The following is a 21,532-nucleotide window of genomic DNA, read 5'->3' as shown; positions in this document are numbered from 1 at the left end:
CCTCTATAAGTGAGGTAAGCCGGGAGTACAGTGCTCATTAAGCCACTCGAAACCCCTCCAACCCCGGGAAGCTTGGACAACAGACGACAAACTTGCGCACACCCCCTTTATTGGGCTGAGGGGCGGGGCGCCGCCCCCGGAAGTACTTCCCCTTATGGGTGGGGGCCTGCCGGAAGTGGCGTAGCGGCAGGGAGGGGTTCTTTACCGGGTCCGGCAGCTGAAGCTCGGCGTTCGGGTTACCCCTGCAGCGACGCCCCCTGGTCCCACCGGTACCACTGCTGCTCCCGCCCCTTCGCTTCTCGGCCGCGCAATGGGCACCCGCGACGACGAGTACGACTACCTCTTCAAAGGTGAGGCTGTGGGCTCCGGAACTCTCCCTGGAGTCCCGGTTTGGGGGCCCGGGACACTCCCGGGGGACCCGCCCGCGGGATGCCCCTGCCCTGAGATCGGCCTTCCTCAGCTCTTCCTCTCTGTGCAGCTTATCCTGAGGTCCCCCAGCTCAGCCCCTTTCCTTCCACTCACGGATGGGGGTCCTCACCACACAGCGGTCTCATAGCGACCTCCCCAGAGGCCTTAGGAAGCCTCACGGTCCCTACCCTGCGCCCCTCTCGCGGCCGACTGCCGTCTCTCGAATCGCTTTCCTTCCTCCCTGGGTTCCAGGGCCCCCTTAATGGGGCGCCCACCCCCCACCATCCATCTTTTCGGGTTCAGCGCCCCCTCCCCTTCGGTATACACCCTTCCTGAGCCCCTCCGACAGGCCTTTCCCTTCGTTCTTCACCTTTCTTTCGGCCCACTCTCCCATACAGATCTGTTTCTTATCTGCCTCCCTTTTCCCTCGGGCGAACCCTCCCCTGCCCTCGGACAGCCGCCTCTCCTCGCCCTCTTCTATCCCCGGGGCCAGGCCCTGGTTAAAAATCCGAGCGGGTCGGCGGCCCCACCCCCACCCGCCCCACACTTCTCGTGGTCCGAAACCTCGCATGGCCCCCGGCATTGGTAGCTCTTTTTCTGCCTTCCCTCGGCGAGTAGTTTACGAGCTCTCCCACGTCGCTCGTGCGACCCCGGCGGTGGGGGGTAGGGCAGGAGGGATTGTCCCAGCACCCACGCGCGCACTTGTCGCAGTGACCCGGCAGACCGATGTGACTTCCCACCCAGCCTTCTTTTCTCCTACCCTCCCTACCCAGAGGCAACCAGCCTGGGATAACTCTTGACTGTGTCCGAGACTAGGGGTTACGGATGGGTGGTGCTGTTATCCTTGCCAGACCTGAAGGCCCAGTTCCTGAGCAGGAAAGGTTGTACGCTGCACAAATAGCTTGCTTTATCGCTACGGACTGGTTGCTTCCTGCTGCAACACTGGGAGGATCCAGCCTTTTGGTGTTTTTAGAACAGGAAGGGAAGCGTCCTGGTTGGCCACATACCTTTCCCCAAAGGTGGGGGAGCATGGGGAAGTTGTGTGCTCTTTGGTCAAATTAAATATTTTTCATAAGATAGGGAACCATGTAGTGCCCTTGGACAAAACATAGTGGAGGATGGGGAGTGAAAAAAAGAATTGCTTATTGGTTAGTCCGGAAAGAATCCAAATAGTTTTTTTTTTTTTTTTTTAATCGACAAAGATAATGGGTACAGTTTTCCTTGAGAGGAAAGTACAGTAAATGCTTTTTTTGTTGGATGAATGCTCTCTCTCTGATGCTGTTTCTCTGGTCCTGAGTTAGGAGGGCAGCCATCAGTAGTATGTTGAACAAAGATCATTACCAGGGAGGAAGAAGCCATTACTATTAAAGCTTTACAGTGAAGGGTGGAGTTTGAAAAGAATGTTAAGCTTAATGACTCTTTCTGACTTTGCCACTGGGTGCTAAGTATGGTTGACTAAACAAAGCAGGAAACATTGCTTTACCAGTACTCTGCAAACCTTGGCCTACTAGTTGATGGGCCTACTGCGACTTAACTCTTCTGGGCCAGATATTTTTCTGGCCCAGAGTGAGTACCTTCAGTATCCACTCCCACCGCCTGACAGTGGGAAGTTGTTTACAGAGAAGAGGGTACTTAATCATTTTACAGATACAAAAAAGAAACATGGATTAGTTTACATACTGTTGGCTGAAGGCTTCTGAGGTCTGGTGAAATTACTTCAGTGAGACCCTGGAGACTGGGGTTTAGTCATTAAAGGGAGATTTGTTTTTTTTACATAAGGGCTGCTTTTGAAGTAATTAATTTAGGACAAGATAGACTGTCAGAGTATTTCTCTTGTTTGGTTTACAACTTGAATGTTGGTTATAGAACCTAGTTATTTCCTCACCAAAAATACTTAGTACCTTGGATTGGCTTAAGGGATTTTAACTTAGCTTTGGGGTTTAGACCACTTTGCTAACAATGATTGAGAAAGCCCAGGGCTTTGGAATGGCACAGGCCTGGTTTCAGATTACTGCCTCAGGTCTTACATTTGCTTTGTGACCTTGGGAAAGCTGACTTTTTTGAGCCTCAGTTCCCTCATCTGTAAAAATAAAATAGTATCTCTCAGGGCTGTTGTGAGAATTAAGTGAGACTGTAAAGTTTTAGCTTCTTTGAGAACTCAGATAATGGTAAAGAAGTTACTGTGGTTCTCAAAAGTTTTTTTTTTTTTCCTTAAAACCATAAATCTATAACTGGAAGAGCATTTAAGTATTAGTAAAGAAACTTAAAACTAGAGCCTTCTAAAGTACTTTATATTTCCACAGGTTTTGGTTTCATTTGTTGTACACTTTGCTGTTTGATAGAATGTTTTTAAAAATTCTGCTGAGAAAGATTTCCACTTTTAAAAAAGCTCTTAATAGGATATGAGTCACTTTTTAACTTCTTTGATGATTATATAGCCAATTTCTTATTTATACAATTTTAATTTAAAAAGAAGCAACAATAATTTCATTTTTAAATGGTTTTATTCTATGTAGATATTCCCTGAGATGAGCTGCAGCTGTCTCCTTGGAAAAAGAACCTAGCAAACTTAATAGTTGAGGGAATTGTAAATTAGTTTGTAGCTCTAACCAGTTGAGAATGAAAGGATATCCTGATTGGTGTAAGATGGAGTGGTTCAAGTGGAAGTGTAATCTGGGGAGAGTAGGAAAATTTTAAATTATGTATTTGTTCTTGAACATTAATCTTTAGCTCAACAGTGAGACTGCTGGTGGTGGTGAATTTTAAGTTTAAAACTTGACTGTTTTAAAAACTTTTAATTCTACATTTACACACAGTGTCCCTGTGGGACAGACACACAAGTGAAGTATAAATCGATCATAGTTCCTGTTGGCAAATATTGTGGTAGACATTAACTCAGTCAGAGTCACATATTCTGAAAATATCCGTGTACGTAGTCTACACCATTTTCTTTTCAGTCTAATTGAAGGTCAGTAGTAATTAACCATCAGCTGATTATTAGTGGGGCTGATCATAGGAACTTTGCTGTCTTGCATCTTGATAGTTTTTCTTTCACAACTTATGGTTGAGCAATTTGGGTTCTGCTGAATCTAGAAAAACTTGTCTAGACTTCAGCCTTATTTAATTTTAAAAAAGACTCTTGGTGAGTTTGGACTATGAATATAGTTGAAAGTAGAAAGATCTCCAGGTTTATTTATAAACCAGTGTGAAAATTATCAGTTACTTCAGGTTATAACTGTTAGGTCTGAGATATTATGATTTGTTGAATGAAATTTTTGTCTAGTACATTAGTTTGTAACAGACTGTATAAAACTAAATGTGGTTGAAGAGTTGGAAATTCTTATTAAATAATGGTCAGTTAATGCGTATATTCTTTTTATAGCTTTTAGCAGCCTAGTATTTGATATATAATGAACCGAATTTAGTATTCGATGAGGTTAACCAAGTGATAATGAATATTATCAGATTTATTTAAGAAATGTGATGTTTCATATACAGATTCTATTATTTAACTTATATTTTATATTATATATATATTTTATGTAGATGGCTACAGTTATAAAATGTTTAAAGTGGAAAAACTTTAAGATACTAGTGATAAAAAGTAAGGAAAGTCACTGCAAATTCCTTTTTTGAACTATAGGATGTGATCATGTAGTGGGTCATATTTTAAAAAAGCAATTGAATATTGTCATCTTAATGAAACTATTTTTGATTAGAAACTAAGTTTGAGTCTGTGAACTTTTGAATTGTTTTTAAAATCACAGTGAATTCTTTTCAGTTGTTTAGGTAACAATCCATTCTAGTTTGTTTATTATTTAGTGAGCCTAAATATAACCTTTCTTGGTGCAGTTTCTCATTCGGTAACTGCATAGAAGAGGTTTTCCATATTGTGTCATTTCTCAGCAGCATCTTGGCAGTGCTGTTCTTAAAGAAGCAATATCTTCTGTTGTCACTTAAGGTATAATCCTTTAACAAGTCGCTAGTCATAATTCTTTGTCAACCTTGCCGGTGTCGAGTTGAGATAACTTTTATACTGTATAAAGTATTAATGTATCTTGAATTATTTTCAGATAAAGGTCTAGTAATAATTTTTATGTGAAAATTAATTGGTTATATCAAGGGAAAAAATGTTCTCTCTAAATGTGTTTATGACAGTGCAAAGATTTGAGAATGGGGAGACAGAATATAATCGATAAAGTGGAGGTTAAAAGGCAAGAAACCAGAACTTGAAAGTACTAGAGTTTTTGTGGGATGGAGTTACTGAGTTCTTTGAGTTATTTATTTTATTTTCCAAAGGTATTGCCATTCTGTTTATTTTTATTAATTTTTTTCGGCTGCACCGTGTGGCATTTGGGATCTTAGTTCCCCCACTAGGGGTCAAGCCCGTGCCCCCTTCCGTGGAAGGGCGTGAAGTCCTAACCACTGGACCATCAGGGAAGTCCTGGCAGTGTCAGTCTAGATGTCTTGCTCTTTCGCTTTGAACCAAGTGGTTGGTTTCTAAACTGATTGATCTGACTGATAAATCTGAGTGCCTTGGAAGTAGAAATGTTCAACTTTTTGGTTTTTCCATTTCCTATTCCTGCTTCAAGTGAAGCTTTCATACCTTAGTGCTAGTGTAGGGCCAGGAAAGATTCAAAAGAGGTGTCATCAGCAGAACATCCAGCCTTCTGAACTGAGAGGCAACCTTAGTTCCCTACTGAGTGAGTATACTCTCCTAATAAGGTAGAGTTTTATTACTGACACTGGAATTTTACCTCACATAGAATGGAGGACCTTGAAAACTAACTTACGAGCCAGCTGTAGTATACTATAAAATTGGAAATGCATTGTTTTTAGATGTTTCTTCCATGACCTTAGCATGTTCGCTGGTAGAAGCGTTTACTGTGTTGTCTGTGTTTGCTGTAGTACTTTTGACACCCTCTAATTGACTAACTGGAAATAACTGTGCCTTTTGCTGCATGGAGTCACTGCTGCCTGGGTGATTTTTTTGCTGAATCAGCTGATAGAGGAAGCCAGAAAGATATGCATTTGACAGTGTACTCTCTCCAAGACTGTCCAGAGGCCAGCTTACATCCGTTCTCGTGCATAATGGACAGTCTGCCCTCTGGCCTGAGTGCAGGGAGCTCTCACAGCGTTTCCTTCCCTTGCCGTGTCCCCCTTCTCCTAAAATACCAGTCTCTTTAGTAAGGCATGGTCTTGTTCCTTGGTGTTACTCTTGAGTGTTTGATTATCTGTTCCTGGTATCTAATAAATCAGTTAGCTAGTAAGAACTCAGAAGATGCGTAATAAGCACAATATTTTCTGAAACACTGATAAATAAAACTTCTACCAAGGAAAAAAATGTTATCAAGCTCAGATTCTGTAAACCTGTGAACTCATTTTGTTCTTTAAATTCAGATAGAAATGCTTTAAAACAAGTTAACTGCCTATTTCCCCATTGTTTTTGAAGTGTGGTATCACCTTAAGTGAGAAAGAATCTACTGTATTTAGCTTGAAAATAAACTACCTCCTATGGTAATCAGAGGATATAAATTCATCTAATCAGTCAAACCTGTTTCTTCTTTTTTTTTAAGTCATCAGTGAAAGTTATGACTTCCTTTGCTTTTGACTCAGAGTAAGTCAGAATTGTTAGTCAGCTTTCTAGGGTTCCTTGATTTTGGAGGGGTCTCTAGTTTCCTGCTAGTCTGATAAATGTAACTATGAGAGGGTCAGTGTAGTTTTTGTGATCTGGGTGGCAAAGTTTATAGACTTGCTGCCTGCTGTGTTAAATGTGATTCATTTTGCCTAGGTATGAGTCCTGAGGTCACACCCAGGCTTTGACGAAACTAGGTAGAAACATAGTTAGGGCACTAACATCCTTTGTTGCTTTCATGTCTAATACGTTTTCATATCACAGATAGTTCCATTTGATTTAGGATTTATCTCTCAAGTATAACCTTGTAAGGTAATAAGGTTGATATAGTGTTGATTGTTAAATTAATTCATTAGCCCGTCATCAGTGCCTAGTAGACCTATGATTAATAATTTGCATTTGTAAGACAGGATACTTTATCTGTGCTAAGTAGATGATGTGTGGAAGTCATTATGCAGGTAGAAACATGTTAAAAGAATAAATTGATTTTATCGATTGGTATCAAGGGCATTCAGCTCTTCCTCCCTACCCTCATTCCTTTTTTAAAAATCGGATGCCCTATCTTTTTTGCTTTAAAACATGATGGTATTCTGAATATGTGTGCCTCATCCATCTGACATTAAGTACTTTGTCGTTTTAGTTGTTCTTATTGGAGATTCTGGTGTTGGAAAGAGTAATCTCCTGTCTCGATTTACTCGAAATGAGTTTAATCTTGAAAGCAAGAGCACCATTGGAGTAGAGTTTGCAACAAGAAGCATCCAGGTTGATGGGAAAACAATAAAGGCACAAATATGGGACACAGCAGGGCAAGAACGATACCGTGCTATAACATCAGCGTAAGTCTCAGCATTTTTTTAAAATTTTATGTATTTATTTTTGGCTGTGCTGGGTCTGCATTGCTACACGCGTGGCACTCTGGTTGCAGCATGCGGCTCATGCGCTTAGTTTGCTCCACAGCACGTGGGGATGCTCCACAGCACGTGGAATCTCCCCAGACCAGGGATCAAACTGGTGTCCCTTGCATTGGTAGGCGGATTCTTAACCATCAGACCACCAGGGAAGTCTCTCGGCATTTTTAAGTTCTGTGAAATAGCTGCCAAAGTGGATTAGCTGACTTTTGGTATTGGAAAAAAGTACTGTTTTGTTTCCTTTAAAGAATTCCTGTATTAGTATTCTAAAATTTGTGTGTTAAAAAAAAAGTGTGAGTGTGTGTGTGTATATATACATATATAGTTCATATACTTAGTCTTTTCTGGTGTTCTCTCCCATCTTATGGTTGTTTTCTAATAGTTAAATACATTTTTCTGTTTTCAGATACTATCGTGGAGCTGTAGGTGCCTTATTGGTTTATGACATTGCTAAACATCTCACATATGAAAATGTAGAGCGATGGCTGAAAGAACTAAGAGATCACGCTGATAGTAACATTGTTATCATGCTTGTGGGCAATAAGAGTGATTTGCGCCATCTCAGGGCAGTTCCTACAGATGAAGCAAGAGCTTTTGCAGGTTAGTGGTACGAATTCTATGATATTACAGTGCTTCTGTGTTTCTTAGTTTTCATGACCCTTCCAGTGAGGGTAATGGGTTGCAACAGTTTTGGAAAGGTAAACATGAATGCTTAACAGATCTTGTTGTTTTGAAAGTGCATGATGACTGTATGACTCTCTTGCTTAACTTTGAGTTAATAGACTTGCAGTATTGAGTTTTTGCTGCCAAAAATTGAATATAAATACTGTCTTTTCTCTCCCTGGAAGTGGTAGAAAAAATCTGTTTGTTCTGTGCTTCCTGCTTTTTGTCATTATGTCTTTGTTTTACCAAGACTTGTTCTATGTGGGTCTGAAAAGTAGTGGCCCAGGGAGTGTAAAGGACCAACAGGGATGTAGCTGCTTTGGAGTTACAACTTTCTTGGCTTAATAGAGAATCTGCCCATCTTGACTCTGTATTGGTGGTAGGAGCAGCCTACCAGAGGGCAACATTGTACATTCTTGACTAGTGCAAGTTGTGAGCTTTCACTGTTGATTATGCTGTGAATAAAATTTTCTGTTTTCTAGTCAAGAAGCTTTGTTTCAGACAATAGTAACAGAATTCTAAGTGAATCACATATACCCACCCATGTTCATACCATAGCTATGTGTTAGGGGGAAGCTCAGTAAGGGATGAAATTTGCTGGGTATTTGACAATTTTACTACATTATGCCCAGTGTTATTCATTGCTAATGGTAGTATTTAGATGTAGCAAGTATTTGTTTTAATTAAGAAGCCAATGAAAATTCTCATTTTTAATCTACTAAAGTGGAAGTAGCATGGTGTTCTTATTGCTGAAGAAGTGGGGGAGAACCTGAGGTTTAAAAAGTTGTTATTTTCCTTTTGAAGGTCTGAGTGTATTATGTCCCTTGTATTTTTAAATTTGACAAGACTGAAGTTTTGTGTCTCCCTACAGAAAAAAATGGTTTGTCATTTATTGAGACATCTGCTCTAGACTCTACAAATGTGGAAGCTGCTTTTCAGACAATCTTGACAGGTAAGACTTGCATTTTTAGATTAGACCAGTGGGAATTAGAAGTAGTAGAAAGGTAATTTAAACAAATTAATCAGAAAACTAAACTATAAAATCGCACTAAGAATGACTGTCATTTGAGAGCTGTTGTACTTAAATTACAACCCTTGCTTGCTGAACTTTAGTCATCCTAATTCATCTGGTTTATAGTGGGAACAATACTTTGAAAATAACGCATTCACTTCTGTTATTACTTTAGTCTGTGCATACCATGCTTCCTGGTCATAAACACAAAACAGTGCTTAATGGTACTTTTTTAAAAGATAAATATTGAAATCCCATTTATGGAAAGATGAATGCCCTTTTGAAATTCAGTAAAGGTGTTCTTGGTTCTGATGTGTTATAGAAGCACCTAGGAAAATATATATTCTTAAAAACTTAGGAAACAAAAGGTAAAATTCTCCTATGATTTATTATTGTATAAGAAGCAAAGTGTCACCTGTGGAGAAAATCAGTCAGTGATTACATATTGAAAAGTTTTAAAAAGTAGTGGAAAAGAAATAAAATTCATGGTCTTTTGGAATGTGGATGTGTAGACCATGTCAATCTCAGGGGTGAGAGAATATTTTATTTACAGTGACTCAAATTTGGAGATTTTCAGGTGGCTCAGTGGTAAAGAATCTACCTTCCAATGCAGGAGACACAAGAGATGGGAGTGAGATCCCTGGGTTGGGAAGATACCCTCAAGGAGGAAATGGCAACCCACTCCAGTATTCTTGCCTGGGAAATCTTATAGACAGAGGAGCATGGCGGGCTACAGTCCATGGGGTTGCAAAGTCAGGCACGACTGAGCAACTGAGCATATTTACCCTCACTTTAATAGGATGAACAATTTATCTGAAAGTTCAGTCTTAATCCTCTAATAAATGTGTGTGTGTTAGTCACTCAGTTATGTCCGACTCTTTGCAACCCCGTGGACTGTTGCCTGCTAGGCGTCTATGTCCATAGGGTTCTCCAGGCAAGAATACTGGAGTGAATTGCCATTCCCTTCTCCAGAGGATCTTCCCGACCCAGAAATCAAACCCTGGTCTCCTGTATTGTAGGCAGATTGTTTACCATTTGAGCCACAGGGAAGTCTAATAAATACAAAGTATTTTAAAAATGTATATTAAGAATTCATAATTTAAATAGTGTAGTCTTCATATATAGTGCTCTTATGTGATGTTCTAAAAAGTATATATGGAGAAATGGTTAAGTAAGATTCTAATTATAATGTAATAAGATTTTATTCTTGGTATGCAGCACTTGTACTAGAGGCCAACAGATTTTAACTTGTAAAGTGTTAGTCACTCAGTCGAGTCTGACTCTTACTGACCCCTTGAGCTGTAGCCTGCCAGGCTCCTCTGTCCATGGAATTCTCTGGACAAGAATATTGGAGTGGGTTGCCATTTCCTTCTCCAGGGGATCTTCCTGACCCAGGGATCGAACCCATGTCTTCCGCATTGCAAGTAGATTCTTCACCATCTGAGTCACCAGGGAAGCCCTTTAGCGTTTAATTTTACTGTAAAAATGTAGCAAGTAAAACTTAGGGTTTAGGAGCATGGGCTTGGAAGCCTGACTTGTGTTCTAGACCTGGCTCCTTCACTTACTAATGAGCTGTGTTAGGCAAGTTACTTAACCTGTCTAGGCCTTAATTTCTTCATATGTAAAGTTGAAATGTTTTGGGAGTTTGGTTAGTTTCTTTTCAAGAGAAGGCTTATATTTATAAATACCTTGTGGTATAATTTGACTTGACTGTTAATGTTGTGAGTGAAAAGGTTTTGTCTCTAACCTAATCCATAGAAAAGAATTGACTGTTATTGGAAATCTAGACTCCAAAAATGAGTAAGTTCTGTACATGGAAAATACCTAACTGTGCCTGGTACATTGTAAACATTTGATATTAGCTAAGTAGCAATTAAGGTATGAAATAAAAACCTCATAACTATTGATTTACATATCTATTTTATTGTAATTCTTTTCTCTTATCAGAAAAATAGTAAATAAAGGTTGGTGCTAGGGTTGGATAAACAGTCTTTGGAACATCGTTGCTTTTTTTTTTTTTAAATCTTTTGGTCAACTTTCACTGCAGATTGTTTCAAGCAGGCAAGATTTGATTGAATATGCCATATGTCTTCAACTCTTGTTTTTTTCGTTTTAAGCACTTGTGTGGTTTCTCTTGAGTCAGTGTGTTAAATACTAAATTGAGACCCAGGAGTTGTAGGTTTTACCTTTTACCAGTTTGTTCTCATTCCTCTGTAATTAAAGTCAGTGAACCTCCCTAGTCCTAAGATTCAGTGTTTTAAGATGTGAGTCATCTTCATCTTAAGCCCTCTGAGAAAGCTTATTTGAAAAAACTTTAGTCAGTCCTTGTTGGGTTATTTTTTTACATCCCATCAAATTTCTGTTATAATTCTAGCCCATTTATTTAAGGAAAATGAGGCCAAGTGTCTTGTTTCATCTGTGGCTAACAATTTTATGTGTCATTTTGTAGCATCGAACTTGTGATCCATTCAAACATGAACTAATCAATAAGCAGTGATATATATTGTACTTAAAATTGAACTGTTTTGTCCTGAATGATGAACATCTGGCTGTTTCTCTTAAAATTCACTCTCGATTAAGCTTTTGTTACTGCTTAATTAATATTGCTTGAAAGCAAACAAAAGATTCACTTATTACCACTTTGCCTCTCTCTAGTCACTACTTCCTCAACTTTTCTGCAGTAAATCTCAGTGTTGATCTGTAGGATCAGAGATCACTGCATATGACAGGGAAATCTGTTTTGTAGGTGTTAGGATCTAAACTTTTCTGTATACTAATGGGAGTATTAATGCACAGAAAATAAACAGGAAATAGAACTGAACTCTCATTTAGGTTTAATTCTGACTTATAGGTTAGCAGTATTAAGGGAGTATTTGTATTGTATTTTGATGTTACTGGAAGAAAAAACTAGCTTTTTTACTGTTTAAGATGCAAAATTAAATATTAGAAAATGTATCTCCATTGTTACTTCAAAGTTAATTTGTGTTGCTTATTTTAGAATAGACCCATGGCATTCTTGATATCTGTGAATTTGACAGTAACTTCCTGACATAATTTTGCTGATGGTATTTTTAGGAGGTAGTTGGTTAGTGCGTGAGTGAGTCTGATACATTGTATGGCCTCTAGATTTCAGTGCAGCTTTGTTTTCTTTCATCTTCAAGTTCATTAAGCGATGTTATTAATCCATACTTCCATACTGTATTACTTTTTTTCTTTTTAATTTGAATTTTGACAATTTCAGACTTAAGGTTGCAATAGTGGTACAAAGTATTTGCAAATACCCTTAACCTATATTCCTCAGATAGGAATTTTACCACACTTCCTGTTCTTTTTCTTCCTCTCTCTAAATATATAAACAATACTGTTTTGTTTCGTTTTGCTTTACCGTTTGAGAGTGACAGGCATGCTGCTCATTATCCCTAGGAGCTTTTTTTCAGTGTGTGTTTTCCTAAAAACAAGGATATAGTATCTCATAGCCATAGTATAGTGGTCAAAAGAGAGATAATAGTGTCTCATCATGGTTAAGCTACAGGTCTTATTCAGATTTTGCCAGCCGCTCCAGTTGTGTCTTTATTAGCAAAAGACAGTCTGATCAGATCATAGTTGGCATCCAGTTATCGTAACTCTTTAGTCTCTAATCTGGAATAGTTCCCCAGTGTGGCTTTCGGTTTATTGACATTTCTTGAAGTGTATGGGTCAGTTATTTTGTCATGTCCCTCAATTTGGGTTTGTCTGGTGTTTCCGTTTGATTCAGTTCTGGTTATTTGCTTTCAGTAGGAATACCACAAAGTGTTCTCAGCGCATCATATCAGGAGGCTCACAATATTGGTTTGTCTGATTAGAAACTGGTGATGTTGGTTATGGTGTCTGCCAGGTTTCTCCATGTGATTAATAAGTCCAAGGCATCTTTGTAGTATGGAGGCTAAATTCTAAATTCTGTGGTAAAGAATTTTTTTTTTTGGGTCCTGTGGCATGGCTAACAGGATCTTAGTCCCCCAAGCTGAGGTTGAACCTGTCCCCTGCAGTGAAGTGCAGAGTCCTAACCACTGGACCACCAGGGAATTCCCAGTTGAAAGAATTTTAATTCATTTGGCATATTGTCTCTTAAAAGTGGGACTAGAGTTTTCAGACGCTGATTTTATTGGAATAGTGAGGATCTTTTAATGAAGCATAGTAGCTTTGGTTCTTTGCATGTGGCGGCCTTTTAAGTAACTCAAATTGGAGCACTTTTGACCTTCAGGAAACTTATATCATGAGCAGTGGGTTTGAAGAAGTTTTAATAAATTCTAACGTGAGCTGTACTGTAGTATTAATAGGATAATTCAGGCCTCTTATTTTCACAAGTTTTGGAAGGACTGAAAAATTTTAGCTTTTTTAATTCACCAGGTTGAAACTATTGCATTTAACTTAGAATTTACTTTGCATCTTGATAAATACTTCATTAGAGTAGAAATAGGCATATGTCTTTTATTTAACTTTATTTGGTTATATTTAAAGCTGTTTTATATTAATATTTTGCTTTATACTTAGATCTCCTACAAGAGATCCTAATGTATGAACGATAAAGCAGAATTCCTTCTTTTTAACCTTACCTGTCCTTTGGATTTCTTGAAAAGGGTCTGCACAGGAGTTGGTATATCACATACACTTTGTTCTAACATGCCCTTTATAGAGGAAAATATTTGCATCTCGTTTAGCTGGTTTAGTCCTGTACCCCTTCCCCCACTTAAATAAACTTCCTTAATCAGATCCCAGCTGGAAGGTGAGTGAGTGAAGTCGCTCAGTCGTCTCCGACTCTTTGTGACCCCATGGACTGTAGCCTAACCAGGTTCCTCCGTCCATGGGATTTTCCAGGCAAGAATACTGGAGTGGGTTGCCATTTCCTTCTCCAGGAGATCTTCCCGACCCAGGGATTGAACTCAGGTCTCGCGCATTGTGGGCAGGTGCTTTACCGTCTGAAGGTACCTGCTTCCTATTTTCTTATTAAAGTTTTTTTCTAAGTGACACATCCAGCCACAAGAGATGTTAAGTAAATTACTTGTGTAGCTTCTTAGTGCCCATTCTACCTGAAAGAAAGTTTTCTCCTCATTTTCTGATCAATAGTTTCTTTTTCTTCACTGCCTTGGTTGGCATCTTTTTGGTGATTGGAGCAATGTAGGAGTAATCCATTTCTGCCAGACAGTATGTTGTACTTGCAGGTAGTTTTATAATGCTGCTCAATTTTTTTTTCCTTATAATGAGATCTCTTTAATTATTTACTTTCTGTGTTCTCTGAGAACTCTGCTTTTTCCTCTTGTCCAGTATTTGCTTTTCATGTAAGAACCTGTAAAATATTTTTTGTTTTGGTTCCCCTAACAACATTCAAAACTGCTTGTAAAGAAGTTAAATTTATAGAGGGTCTCATTTAATCATTTGTACTTGAAGAAGAGCCAACCAATTTGGGATTAGAGAGAAAACATAATAAAGACTGAAGAGTCTAGTTTCATAGTAAGTTGATGGTTATCTTTTGTCCTTCTAGTTTCATAGTAAGTTGATGGTTATCTTTTGTCCTTAGTTACTCGCCTGATTGAATGATTTTTCCTTTTTACCTTTGACATACTCTAGTCCCATCCCCTTTTAATGGAAAGAATGTAAATGAAGGCTCTGCCTTCATATCCTTTAAAAAAAAAAAAACTCAGTCAACAGTGTTTATTATAATCTCATTTTTTTCTCTTGGTTCTTTGAACCACTGTCAACCTTTTAAAGCATAAATTGTAGCCACCTGCTCCCTCAGAAAAGCATAAGAAAAGGTACACTATCTGTCAGTGTCTTTGTTAGTTTACATATACAGTTGATTCTAGTTTGCTTTTGTTCAGCTTTCAGAACATTAGTTTCTAATTTGGAAAAAAAAAGTATTAATTTAGTTAATGTATTTTCTTTCCTTTAACTTTTTCTTATGGAAAATTCTCAGCATGCCAAAAGTAGGACACTGTCATGAGCTCCCATGTAGCCATCAATAACCATCAGTTCAGAGCCTGTCTTTCTTCTACCTACTGCCACCCCCATTGTTTTGAAACAAATTCAAAGTATTATGTCATTTCATTTGTAAACATTTCATGATGTATATCTAAAAGATAGAATTTAAACCCATAACAGTAAAACCACTTAAAAGTTGGCAGTAATTCCTCATTGTCCTCTATTACTCAAACAATATTAAAACTTCCTGTCTCAAATTTTAATAGTTCAGACTAAAATCCAAATGATGTTTGTACATTGCATTTGGTTGCTGTATTCTTGGACATTTTGAAAATATGATTCTGCCTTTTTTTTACCTCATAACTTTATATTAAAATAATCACAATATCATATATCCAAGAACTTAATGTTCATATAGTATTATATAATGTGCAAGTTGTATTCAGATTTGTGTTTTATAGATTTGGTTTTTACAGTTTAAACTTGGGATCTGGTCAAGGAAAACACATTGCATTAATGGAATTGTTACATATTTGGGTACTGAATAGGGTAGCCACTGACTATAGGTTGTTATTAAGCACTTGAAATGTGGCTATTGGACTGAGGAATTAGATTTTAAATTTCATTTATTTAAATAGGCAGTTACTGCATATTTAATATAAGTCACTCAGTCATGCCCGACTCTTTGTGACCCCATGGACTGCAGCCCACCAGGCTCCTCTGTCCATGAGATTTTCCAGGCAAGGATACTGGAATGGGTTGCCATTTCCTTCTCCAGGGGATCTTCCCAACCCAGGGATTGAACCCGAGTCTCCTGCACTGTAGGCAGATTCTTTACCAACCGAGCTACAAGGGAAGCCCTTGTAGCTTCCCTTGTAGAAGCTAGATGTAGATGGGCCATAGCCCAGATCGAAAGCATTTATTTTCAATTTTTAATGTATTTTGTGACTAACGTTTGTTGAAGAGTCTTGGCCAAGGGACTTCCCTTGTCCAGTGGCTCAGGCTCTGTGTCCCAGTGCAGTGGGGCCTGGCTTTGATCCCTGGTTCTGGGAACTAGATCACACATGCTGCAACTAAAGATATGCTTCAACCGAGACCTGGCACAGCCAAAAAAGAATCTCGGCCAGTTGTCTTATAGCCTGTCCCTCAGTCTGGATTTATCTCAGTATTTTCTCGTGATAACTTCATTTTAAACAGTTTTTGTTAGGAATACATAGGTGTCATTCATAGACATATGTTATACTTCACAGTACCACATAATAGGCATATCATGGCAATCTGCCCCATTTTTAGAATTCCCTTACTTTTAGAGGGTATTTTTTTCTGAGGAAGCACTGTGAAAACAAAGTAAGATATATTCTTTGTAAGGAGTTTAGATAGTCAGCAGGAGCTACTTTTAGGCAGTGCACTGTAAGACCAATTTATTAAAAATATAATTATTTATTAAATAAGGATACTTGCTGTAGGACATGATTTTGAGCAAACTCCAGGAGATAGTGAAGGACAGGGAAGCCTGGCATGCTGCAGCCTATGGGGTTGCAAAGAGTTGGGTATGACTTACCAATTGAACAACAATAACTTGCTGTAGAGGAATTTAATAATAATTTATTCATGTACTTAGTTATCGGTCCCCTACTGTTAGGTTGGTGCAAACATAATTGCAGTTTTGGACTGTGAATTTTAAGTCATTATAACTAGGCTCAAACACATCTTTATTAATCAAACTAGGAACCATTACAATCAGCACATTTTTGTCAACGAGAAATAAGTGGTTTTTATTCCTGTAGCATAAAAATCTGTGCTTTGGGATTCAGCAGACCTTGGAAGATATTTTCTGCATCCTGCTGGTTGTGGAAGCACTTTACTGGAAAAATTTTCAGGATACTTGAAGTAGTAATCAGTTGTTGAGAGGTCTGGTGAATATGGCAGATGAGGCTAAAGTTCCGTGGTCCAATTCGTTCAACTTTTGAAGCGTTTGGTTGTGCGATATGCAGTTGGGCTTTGTCATGGAAAACAGTTGGGCCCATCCTGTTGACCGATGCTGGCTTCAGGCATTGCAGTTTTCCATGCATCTCATCTAATTGCTGAGCATGCTTCTCACATATTATGGTTTTGCTGGGATTCAGGAAGCTGTAGTGGATCAGACTGGCAGCAGACCACCAAACAGTGACCAGGACCCCTCTTTGGTGTAAATTTGGCTTTGGGAAATGCTTTGGAACTTCTCGGTCCAGTCACTGAGCTGGTTGTCATTGGTTGACATCTAAAATCCACTTTTCATCACATGTCACAATTTCTGATGGAGAAATGGCTTGTTGTTGTTGCTTAGGATAGGAGAAGATGCTGTAAAATGATGTTTTTTTAAAAAAATTTTCAGTCCACTCATGAGGCACCCACTTACTTAGCTTATTCACCTTTCCAGTCTGCTTCAAATGTTGAATGACTGTAGAATGGTTGAGTTCCTCAGGAAGTTCTCAAGTAGTTGTAAGAGGATCAACTTTGGTGATCCTCTCAATTGGTCATTGTCAACTTCTAAAGGTCAGCCACTGTGGTTCTCATCTTCAGGGCTCTCGTCTCCTTTACAAAACTTCTTGAACCACCACTGCAGTGTACGTTCATTAGCAATTCCTAGGCCAAGCACGTTGTTGATGCTGCGAGCTGCCTCCACTGGTTTACAGCCCATTTTGAACTTGAATAAAAATCACTCAAATTTGCTTTTTGTCTAACATTTGCCAAGTCTAAAATAAATATAAACAGCAAGTAATAACTCATTAGCCAAAAAAAAGAAATGCAAGAAATGTGCATTAAAATGATGTATAACATAACCTTTGAGCAAGGATATCAAACCAGTCCATCCTAAAGGAAATCAGTCCTGAATAGTCATTGGAAGGACTGATGCTGAAGATGAAGCTCCACTGATATGAAGAACTGACTCATTGGAAAAGACCCTGATGCTGGGAAAGATTGAAGGTAGGAGGAGAGAGGGACGACAGAGGATGAGATGGTTGGATGGCATCACCAACTCGAAGGACATGGGTTTGAGCAAGCTCCGGGAGTTGGTGATGGACAGGGAAGCCTGGCGTGCTGCAGTCCATGGGGTCACAAAGAGTTGGACATGACTGAGCGACTGAACTGATAACCACATTTATTTAAGAATGTGTTTCAGTATCAAATGATGAAGTTCAACAGTGCAAAACTACAGTTACTTTTGCACCAACCTAATATGCTGGGGAGACAGCAGTGAATAGTACAGTTATGGTCCTTATAGTTTGTTGATTTTCAAAAAAGGCACAATCTGAAAGTTGAGAATTATATTTTTTTTTGGTGGACTTGGTGAGGCCCTAAGTCCAGGAGGCAGCCTCTCAGATAGCTCTGAGGAACTGTTCAGAAGAGTTAGGAGAGGAACCAGGATATATAGGAGGTTTTGGAACAAAAATCAGGTAGTCTGGATTTAAAATTGAAGAAAACCAGACATCTCAAGTTAATGAGTTTAGGGCTTTCCTATGTATGGGAAGTCTGAAATCATTCTTTTGATATGCACCTTAACTAGCTAGTGCCAGTATATTACTTTCCTCCATCCTCAGTTCCCTCAGGGTGCTTCGTTGGGGAGAGGGGGTGGGTGTGGTGGCTGGCCCCAGCATCTTCTGCTTACTGATATGGCAGGGGACATTTAGTGGAAGAGGTGGATGCTAAACAGTTTGGCTAAGTGTCACAGAAAATCTTAAGTTGCCTGTGTTGAATAATTATCTCATTGCGATTTAACTTTAGTTCAGGAGGCATTGATACACAGTATCTTTCCATTCTTCTTTTCTAAGAGTTCTTTGGGATTTTGACTTGTTTATGAAGTTGTATTCTTCACTACATACAGAAATACCTACTGCGTCTGATAATGCAGATTTAAATATTTTTCTGTGGTACAGTGTCAATATATGTAGGTTTTTTTGATAAGGTTAGAAATTTAGATCTAAGCCCATAAAGTATATAATCTCTTTAGACCAAGATTTATCTAACTGATTGGTAAACCTTTCCCTCTGGAATGGAAAGCCTTTGTTTCTGTTCTTACCTTAAGGAAAATTGTGAAATAATGGGTTGACTGATCAGTGGCTGGTTGAAAAAAGAGCTTTGAATATATGCAGTCTCTGTTCAGTTTATTTGCATTTTTTTCCTCTTGTGAATATAACTTTTACCTCTGTGTATGTTTAATTTTTAATCACTGATTTATGGGTCTGTTCACAGTGAGTGTTGCTGTTTCTTTTTTTTTCCCCTCAGAGATATACCGCATTGTTTCTCAGAAGCAAATGTCAGACAGACGTGAAAATGACATGTCTCCAAGCAACAATGTGGTTCCTATTCATGTTCCACCAACCACTGAAAACAAGCCAAAGGTGCAGTGCTGTCAGAACATATAAGGCGTTTCTCTTCTCCCCTAGAAGGCTGTGTATAGTCCAATTCCCAGGTCTGAGATTTAAATATATTTGTAATTCTTGTGGTCATTTTTGTGTTTTATTACTTCCTCATACTTATGAATTTTTCCATGTCTCAAGTCTTTTGATTTTAGCTTTATAAAATCATCCATTTGTCCCGAATGACTGCAGCTTTTTTTCATGCTATGGCTTCACTAGCCTTAGTTTAATAAACTGAATGTTTGGATTCCTCAGTTATTGTTTACTTTTCATCATGGAAGCTGTCACTGTAGGACATAATAGAACTTGATCCCTTGAAGCTCAGACCTGTTGGTCTTGATTAAATCAAATTAAGAAGACTATAGAAATAAGCTATCATTTTGCCACAGAGCAGCTTATAATTAACATACTCTTCTCTCAGTGCAGAGTATATTTCCATAAATCTAAAAATTGCCCTATAAACATAGCAGAATTTTGAGAGCTTATAAATTTTCCATTATTCTGGAAGTCAATTTCTAAAATGCCTTAATAGGGTTATATAGTTTAGTAAATTTTGTTTTTTAATTTTTGTAAACATCAAAGTTGATTAGAGAGGGGGGAACACTTTTTTCTGGACAAGAATTATCTTAATAAACACAAAAGACTGTGGTGATTTCAGTAGTAGCATGGTTACGGGGCCATAAGTCACACAGTGCTGCCTGGCAGGCTGGGAACCGGAGAGACTGGTGGAATTCCATCTGAGGTGCCTCTGAACAGGCAGCCTAAGTCATTTAACTTCTCTAATTTCCCAGCAGTATATTATGTGGCATTTTATTGCTCAAGCAACAACTGGTTTAATGCTCTTAGTATCTGATGACGAAGTGTTAATTTTGTCTTAAAACCCTTCCAGTAAATGCAACCTAGTTTTACCACCATAGCCACAGTAGGCATGGATAATTATTTTAACAGTGCTGATTTTTGAGTTTTGTAGTATATTATGGAATATAGTCCAGTTAAATATCTGGTTTCAGTATGTTAAAGAATACAAGAGAGGTTAATTTCTGCTCAAGTGGTACCACTTAAAAGGCATGTATTCTTTTAGTATATAAGATGAAATAGTACCTTGAGTTTAAATAGAATGCATTTAGGCATTGTACAAACCTGAAAGTTTTCTTCCACTACATTATTGAAATCAATGGAGCAACTCATTTTTCATTCCGAAATGTGCACACTAATATTTAGGTTTTTTTTTTTTTTTTTTTTTTTTTTTTGTGGATAATATTAAGCACTTAACTCTGAAGTGTTCTGAAAGTTGTGTCAACTAAAATGATACTATTCAGGATGGTGGAATATCCCCAAAATATACATGTGTGTGGGCTTGCCTAGATTACTATGTTTCATAGTTAATCTTCTGTCTTTTGCGGTGCTCATGACGTGTGGGGCGCACGGAAGGCATTGCTGTGGTCAGTCTGTTTAGTTTTCCTTTGTAGCCCTTTTATTATTTTGGTGTATTGGTCATGAAGATACTACTATCTCCTTGTAAATTGCTACTTTGTATTTTATGCATGCTCTGTAACTTGATTTTTTTTTTTAAAGTTACTGATTTGGAATATATTCACATTCTAATAAACAGTTATAGGGGGACTATTCTTTATGTTGTCAGATTATATTTTTCCTTTGAGTGCTTTGGATGTAGCCATGAAATATTTGCTTCTGATGATAAGCACATAGGTCCTTGGATAACAGAGTAAACTATTGAATTGGAGGCATCATTATGTGAATTGAGCTTTGATTTTAGACATAGAGTTCAATTATTCTTGGAAAAAGTATTACCAAAAGCATCAGGAAAGTAATCTCTGTACTTTGGTATGTAACATTGTCACGTGACCCAAGAAGAGGCTCCATCGCTATTTTACTCAAAATTGGTAGTTAAGTTTTTACAAAATTTTTTAAGAGGAGAGACTAGATAGTGAATTGAAAATGAATAAAGTAACTTTGAATTTTTACCAAGTGTAGAGTTAATGTTGCCTTGGGCATGATTGAATCTTGGAGAATTCCAGGAAACCTTAAGCAGTGTTAGAAAATGAATTTGATTGCGTTTCAAGAAGTATCTTCATTCTGAATAATATCTCAGGAGACAGACTGTCTCAAGAAACATTAAGTTTTTAAATATTATGACAATCTAAGTTGAGAAGTATTTTGCTTGTGGACCTTGGCTTTTCATTTACTTAACTTTGAATTTCTAAAAACCTATTTTATTGTCCTGAAAAGTCACTTAGCCATCTTGACTTTTTTTAAACTTGTATGTCGTCATTCTGAAAATGCTATTTATGATTTCTGTCCAGTAGTAGTAATTATTCGGTATGGGTGAATTTCTTTAGTTGTTACATTGAGAATACGAAATTCTAATTCTCAGAAGAGGTATCAGTTGGTGACTTAGGCCAAAGGGTTCTGCAGGTAGACAAGAATCTTAAAAGAGTTGGGAATGCTCATTAGAGCTAGTCTTGTTTATTTCGTCATTGGGGAAATAGACATCCTAATATTTGTCAGTGATTTGTACTTAGAATGCAAA

At 38.2% G+C, this 21,532-nt stretch overlaps 1 protein-coding gene across 1 annotated transcript; it reads left to right on the top strand.

Annotated features, from left to right (window-relative positions):
- RAB11A (RAB11A, member RAS oncogene family) lies at window positions 166-20,609 on the top strand. The gene is made up of 5 exons (XM_005685123.3): window positions 166-350; window positions 6,684-6,879; window positions 7,358-7,551; window positions 8,486-8,566; window positions 18,848-20,609. Exons 1-5 carry the CDS (start codon window positions 311-313, stop codon window positions 18,985-18,987), a joined length of 651 nt encoding a protein of 216 aa, XP_005685180.1. The 5' UTR covers window positions 166-310; the 3' UTR covers window positions 18,988-20,609.

This window comes from Capra hircus, chromosome 10 (genome assembly GCF_001704415.2).
Source record: "Capra hircus breed San Clemente chromosome 10, ASM170441v1, whole genome shotgun sequence".
In the NCBI taxonomy this organism is placed as follows: domain Eukaryota; kingdom Metazoa; phylum Chordata; class Mammalia; order Artiodactyla; family Bovidae; genus Capra; species Capra hircus.
Note: the sequence above shows the minus strand (reverse complement) of the source record. Positions and strands in the feature narration are given on the sequence as shown.